Here is a 7223-nt window from a genome sequence, read left to right on the forward strand (position 1 = left end):
TTACAATTGTGTTGTATTATTTTATTTATTTATTGGAGTAAAAAGTTTCAGTTATAGAGCAGGATGAGGGGTCACCTGGTAGCAGTAGTAATGGATCCCCCTTAGCTCTCCAACTTCCTGCACCCCAACATCTGCTGTCATCACTCCCGGATCCTGTGCAGCCGTCTCCAGCCAAATAAGCCTGGAGTCAGGGTCCTCATCAGAAAACTGGAGCAAGGACCCTGAACTCCGCAACACCCTTAAACACTGCTTCAAGACCAGGCTGGCATTTCGCTTCCCCTCCCTGGACCTTAACAAGGCATCAGTGGTCCCCTTGTCAATTATAAGGTCCACAGTACTAGGACTGAAGCGTTTATCAAGCTGTGTGCAGTCCAGCTCTACGAACTCAATTTGAGAAGAACAGCTGTGAGGTTGAATGGCTTTAGCTTGAATGTGTTCCTGCATTAGTTTCACAGCTATGGGGGAAATGTCAGCACAAGTGACATGGACGGAGACAGGAGAGTGCCTGTAGATAGAGGGTCCCAGTGCTGACGTACCACAGCCCATATCCACCACCTGGAGCGCAGCGTCTGGGCGAGACATAGTTTGCAAGAGGGGCATGATGAAGTCTCGGACAGAATCGAAACCAAAAAACCACTCAAAGTTTTTGAAGGTGGCTTTCCCGCTGCTGGTCTCGGTGTAGAAGCGGTCCCAGGTTGCTTTCTTATCCATGTTTTCAATCAGTTCAGCTACAGTGAAACAAAGATGGGACACAGGAGTTATCAGTAATACACAAAACATCGGTTATTTTAGCATGATCATGACTGAGCTCTTTTCTTAGGTTATAAATAGACATTAATAGTTTCTTTTGAGGAAGTTCCCTCAACTTTAATGTGATTTCCAAGTTTATACAACAGCAGTGTGTATAAGATACATTTATGCATTGCTGATATTGTTGTAAAGATGCACAAAACCTTTCAGTCAAATCCACGTGATAAACATGCTTTGCTGTTTGGTTCAGCTTTTCGGAAGCTGCGGTTTATGATGTTGTTGACAGGTGTTTGGCTAAGTGTTGCCCAACTGTGGTCTGCACAATTGTTTAGAAGGCACACTGCGGCTGCGATTAGAGACTTTAAGCACATCTTTCTACACAGCTACGATGACCTTTAATGGGCTTTAATGTGTAAACTAGCAGCCGACTGTACTACAGGACTACCTCGTGGTACAACTGCTTTTTTTTCAGTGAATACGTCACTAGCTTGCACCCCAGTCACAGCAGAGTCCTTCGTCTCTGTGAATGGCTAAGGTGTTGTAGCTAGTTGCTAGCTGTAGCTTATTAGTCTGCAGTCACGTGTAGCATGAAATGTCATGAACACATTTCAGTCAGGCTAGCCTGGTATTAAAAAAATATAACATGTTTATACATACCAGTTAGAGAAGAATGATACCGCAAATAAGCCCCCAAAACTCTTCTGCCTGACAAAAATGACTTTAAAAACGGAGACATCTTGCCTTTCACTCTAACCTTTAACGTAAGAGTTCTCACTTTGGTATTTTTTCTTGGTACCAACAGGACTCAACGTCCATAAAATGCTAAAGAGCAAAGTATTTTATGGTTATAGACGATCTTTGGCTCGGTTATGCTGCAGTGACGGAACTGCGCATGTGTGTGAGTGCAAGCGTAAACAACATACACCCACTTAACCATTCTGTCAAAAAGCAGCTGTCCGTGTACATCACTGACATCTGTATATTGAGAACTACATATCAAACGCTTTCTAGGTAGCAAAAACCTTTTAACATGTACGTTTTCTCTTGTAGGTCATATACAATTTATTACTGTATAGTCCCATATTCTTCTTTCTCCTCTCCCTGCAGGAATAATGCAATAATGCTTTCAATTCAAGTATGGTTATACCAGGTTCCTACAGATGGATGCAGCACAGTTCTGACATCAAATATGCATCAACGTGCAGTGTTGTTTACACAAAAAGACTTAGAACGTTATTCTCAACTTTCAATATTTAACTGAAAAACAAAAATCATACTGACACAAGAAATAAGATGTAAATTGCTTTAATAAAACTCAATGAAACGCAGTGTAACAAAGGAAAAGAAACAAAGCAAGTAGATAACATTTACAACCACAAAAGAAAAAAAAACCCTGTACAACTCTAAATGGTTGGAGTCACTTCTATATTTCCAAAGATTTTTTTTTTTAATTTAATCATTTTGTCATGACTGAAGGTAAATTTGGGGGTTTGGGGCAAGAAGGGCAAATGAGGCAAGTAATGTGATTTTCTCTCTCTTTTTCGTTTTTTTTTTTTCCAAATACACGAGTGTAATCTCATACACAGATGTACGCTTCATCAGCATGGCTGCTGGTAGGATTTCTTGAATGCGCTGCTGCGGCACACAGCAGGAGATGCATGAGATGGGCTGTGGCCAGGAGTGCTATTTGTACAAGATGTCGTAATGGCCAGGTCTATAGAGGAGGAAGATGCGGGGGTCTCCGCCTTCGGGAAAGACGTGGTGATTGACTGTTCCTCCCTCTCCTCTATCCATGTACTCCACCAGAATGGATACGTCCAAGGCCTGAGCTAAGGCGATGATGTGAATGTGGTCACTTTCTTTAGACATTGGCTCTACCTCCTTGGAAAAAGAGAAGAAAAAAGCACATTAGGTGCGAGTTTCAGACAATAAAACGTGTTTTTTGTACCAGAATGGCAAACAGTCATAACATGTCATAACAGTTCAACAGTTATGTACATTATATTTAAATTTAAAAGCAGGAAAATGATTATCTACGTAGGGAAAACCTTCACCTGCTGGCAGAACTCCTTGACAGTGCGCCCACCCTCTATGAAATGCTGAAAGAAGGTATGCTGTCGCTGCAAGTAGCCTGAGGTGAGCAACCGCAGGTACACCACCACATAGTCTGATACGTTCTGGTCATTGAAGGAGTTCAGCAGCTCCTGCAGGCTCGGCTGTTTCTCACATAGCTCAATCAGGTCCATGAACTAGCAAGAAAAACAAGATTTACATGTTTAGACTCATGTACTCAGGCCTCAGCTTGCCAACTTTCTATTTAACTGGCCAAAACATGTGCTCTGGCAGATGGCCATCTAAAATTGGCTAATCAATAAGGAAAAATCATTTGCACCTTAACCAACATAACAAATGATATGCTGTCAATCAGGTTGAGGGTTTTACACCTCTTTTTTTAAGCTTATTTACAGCAACAATGTAAAAAAAAACCAGACAATAAAACAAATGTATCTAACTAGATGACATCCATTTGCATTTGTAGCAACTTCACAAAAATAGTCATTTAGGTTTGCCAGAATACTCACAGTATTGTGAAAATCTTCAATAGTAAACTCAGTGAAACCTTCGTTAACCAGATCCAGTTTACTTTTAGCTGCAACTGCTTTGAACCTGATGAGACAAAATGTGTATTTAAAAAGTAAAAATTGTAAATATTACAGCCGCCTATGTGCTTATCCGAATTTTAAAATATTGAAAACAGAACACAGTGTACTGCCCACACACACTCATACATCCGATGAACAGACAGAACAGCAGCAGAACGCATTTAAATCGTCTGAGATGATGATGAAGTGTGAATTTGAGCATAGACACTAACAGCCAGCAGAGCACACACAGTAACCACTCTGGCACTCACCTCTGAAGTTCTTTGCTGTCATCTAGCAGGGACTCGAGATGTGCAAAGCCAAAGGCTCTGTAGAAACAGTTTCCATCTGGTCGCGTCTTGCGAATGTACGAGTATTTTTTGTGCAGGTCCTGTAATAACAATAATTTTAAAAAAATCTGTAACACCAGATCCAAAACAGTTTTTGCGAATTTAAACAGAGAAACTTTGGATTGACGTGTGGCTGCAGTAACCTGAGAGGTGCAGCGCTCTGACTGACCTTGATCTTGAGCTGATAAACCGTGTCATCCTCAGCGTACTCGCTCTGCAGCACCGACAGGTCCTGTCTGTCTGACACTAAAGGGTTACTGTTGGCTATCTGCACAACCACACACACAAAATTGCAAATTAGTCATTGCAATCCATCTCAATACTTGTTTTTAGACTTTTTATTAAACAGTATGTCAGTGATTATACATTAGTGACATTTCTTTTTATGCTCATCATAATCTCACAGCTGTGCACATAAAGCCTGTTACAGGTCAAGGTCAGTGTAATTACTGCACAGATAGATTCTCAAAGAAATGCATCTCATTTGTGTTCAGAGTGAAAATGATGCTTTTATAGCCCTGTCCACATGTCATCTGAGATTTCTGAAGTTGTAACTGTGAAAAAAATAAATAAAAAATAAATAAATAAAGACAGTGGAATGTGGAAATTTGCTCATCCGGATCCCGAGAATAACACAAAGTCATCTTTATTTCTTTTTGCTTTCCAAACTAAAGGCTTTCTTACCTCCTGCTGAATCCGGTCCTGTTGAGCAATTATGGCCTCATCATATGCTAGGCAGTTCACTCCTGTAAGACAAAGGTGACATATTTAAGAGGCTTCAGGAGTAGAGTAGTACTTAAATGACATACTGGCCGACATGGAGGATGGTGAAGCTGTGGCATTGGGATTTTAACTGCACATCAGACTAGAAGCAGATTTACAATACCATAAATGTAGTAGCATTTATGGTGCTATATAAAGACAATAGCACTGTAACAGTTCTGAAACTGAGACTGAAACTGCCCTACAAACATCTACAGTATCAAAGCACAACTCCATCTTCCCAAACTGTGCAAGCTGTATAGAGGTGTTAATGTTTCGTCAAAGGATGCTAGTCTGAGAAAACTCTAATGTTTAAAAACTGATTAGGTTAACGTCTTTAGTAGAGGGACCCTAATGTGATCTACTGCCCAGATCTGTGGTTTAAAAAAATGAAAAAATTGAAAAAAGGATGAACTGAAAGCTAGTTCCACCTTCTAGTGTTTCAGAAAGTTAGGATGCAAGCGTTTGCTACTAGGAAAACAACTGTTGCACAAATTCAATATTTGGATTGGATATTGATCCGATACCAACCGTGAAAACTGGACCGGCTATCAGTGATAACGAGCCAGCCCATTCGATTCACTTCTGTGTTGCTCTGTGTTTACTTTGCCACGTGTATCCTAGAGCTGTTTTCTTTTAATTCACTAACAAATACCAAAAATTGTATAGAATTATATTTATTTATTCATTCCTTTTTAGTTTTTTCAAAGTTAGGAAATGTTTTAACTTGAGTCTCGTGTTTCCTGAAACATAAAAGAATACTTTCTAGTCTCTTGCTCACATTGATATAGATTATTCAATTAAAACTGGTATCCTATCGCTAGTCAGTATTAGCAGTTAGCAAAGCTAAGGTATCGGTATTGGATGGGATTCAGAACAAGCCTATTTGGGCCATCGCTGACTGCATTCACTTTTACAATTGGTGTGTTTAAGCAGATGTGACCTAGTGACACTGTCAGTGTACCTGCATTGCACCTGCAACGCTGTGTGACAATGTAATACCCGAACAAGCCAGGGACTAAAACTGAAATAACTTTATATTACTTGGTTATTCTAGGATATTTTTTAAAAACGCCTAGCTTGGATTTAGCAATCACAATTAAATGCGACTACATTATCTTGGATGTAAAAATAAATAAATAAACTTGATTACCCGTAATACAGTGTAGGTAAGGAACTAGTATCTTAATAAAAGTAACGGTGCCAGGTCCTGCATGTCGTTTTGCTTTAAATGTTTGTCTTTTGTCAAAAAGCCCTTTTAGCTCGGTGTTTTCCTTCTCACTGGCGAAACCACTGATTTCGTTATAATGCCAGACAGCTGCATGTAAACAAAATGTAATAAAATCTGGAATAAATCAATTGACAAAGACACACTTCCCCTTTCCGTTTTCGTCACCTGCCGACACCAATAAGCAAACAAGAGCGCATTTAGCCCTTGGTCAGCATTTAACATGAAAACAAGTTAACCTACAAGCTAACGTCAGTCAGCTAAACTTGGCTAGCGCGACTTGTGCGAAAACAAAACAAATTTTAGCCACGACGACAGTCGCAGTTTTACAAACTAAAAATACGACGTCTTTTCTTTAATATTAAGTACACATTTTAAGCATTTCCAAAAGTCAAAACCTCTGGAACTGTCACTCACTGCTGCCCTGACATTAACTAAACAAGCTTTTTTTTCTTTGTGTAGCAGTGGCAGCTAGCTAACGTTAGCCCAGAAGCTCTGGCCTCTGTGTGCCCCTCACCGCTGCACATCAGCCAGATTCAGCACGGAGGAGGTAACGGCTGAAACGCTTTACAGATGCTCGTGTGAATAAGAGCTTTGTTTAGAAGAGAAATGACAGCGCACTTTGCTTGACATTTGTTGGTGTAACTGTTTCTCTCACCCTCCATCTCTCCCTGTGATGACTCTTGCTGCTCCTCCGCCATCTTAGCTGCTGAGATCGGTTTCCTCCCTCCGCATGACATCACTCGTCGCACACTTCCGAGCGCAGGTCAACGGTAAACTTACTTTATTTACTTACTTATTTATTTATTTATTTATTTATTCATTCATTCATTCATTCATTTAGTTGGTGGGCAACCTTTTCGCATGAATAATGACTTTGTTAACAAAGCTAAAGCGTCGTACGAGGCTTCCAGTAAATAATGCATTTATTTATATAATTACAGTATTATACCATATTTAATATACATTTATTTCTTTATTAATTAAAAACTTTAACTAAAATGAATAGAATATTTGGTAGTGTTGTCAAAGGGTTCGTGTTGTTGCTCCACGCCATTATAACAGGTTTCTTTTCTGAGGGTCAGGCAGGATTATGAGGCAGGTGAAGTGTGCAGTCCTTCCACAAAACCATGGACCCTCACAGACCTGTACAGTCACTGGTTTGGGGTCATTTGTTTAATTGCAAACATGGGGAAAATTATGCACTAATTCACTCTAAAATTAGAAGGGCTAAGGAGTTAGAAAATCCCTGCATACGTTAGTTCTAAATGGCTTGTTTTTATTTATTAAGTTAGTGGCTGTTCTTTAGTATCTATGATGAAGGTAAAAATACCACAAACAATTCGTTTTGTACATTCATCCTCTGTGATTTTGAGTTGGCCCTTTCCTGTCAGTATAAAGGTGTTTAACTGCACATTTGATCTTAGTATTAGAAAAAGCAGAGCACTTTCAACAACATATCTAAATATAAATACATAAATGTAAGAAATC

The 7223-nt window shown here is 39.6% G+C and overlaps 2 protein-coding genes across 2 annotated transcripts; both read right to left on the reverse strand.

Moving 5' to 3' along the window:
• Window positions 1-1622, reverse strand: cskmt (citrate synthase lysine methyltransferase). The gene is made up of 2 exons (XM_026160266.2): window positions 1408-1622; window positions 1-728 (listed from the first exon to the last, which is right to left on the reverse strand). Exons 1-2 carry the CDS (start codon window positions 1484-1486, stop codon window positions 52-54), a joined length of 756 nt encoding a protein of 251 aa, XP_026016051.1. The 5' UTR covers window positions 1487-1622; the 3' UTR covers window positions 1-51.
• Window positions 1623-2039: 417 nt separating this feature from the next.
• Window positions 2040-6507, reverse strand: otub1b (OTU deubiquitinase, ubiquitin aldehyde binding 1b). Its single transcript, XM_026160248.2, has 7 exons — window positions 6391-6507; window positions 4427-4488; window positions 3912-4010; window positions 3665-3783; window positions 3333-3417; window positions 2805-2999; window positions 2040-2631 (listed from the first exon to the last, which is right to left on the reverse strand). Exons 1-7 carry the CDS (start codon window positions 6470-6472, stop codon window positions 2434-2436), a joined length of 840 nt encoding a protein of 279 aa, XP_026016033.1. The 5' UTR covers window positions 6473-6507; the 3' UTR covers window positions 2040-2433.
• Between the last annotated feature and the right edge of the window lie 716 nt (window positions 6508-7223).

Source organism: Astatotilapia calliptera, chromosome 3, assembly GCF_964374335.1.
Source record: "Astatotilapia calliptera chromosome 3, fAstCal68.1, whole genome shotgun sequence".
In the NCBI taxonomy this organism is placed as follows: domain Eukaryota; kingdom Metazoa; phylum Chordata; class Actinopteri; order Cichliformes; family Cichlidae; genus Astatotilapia; species Astatotilapia calliptera.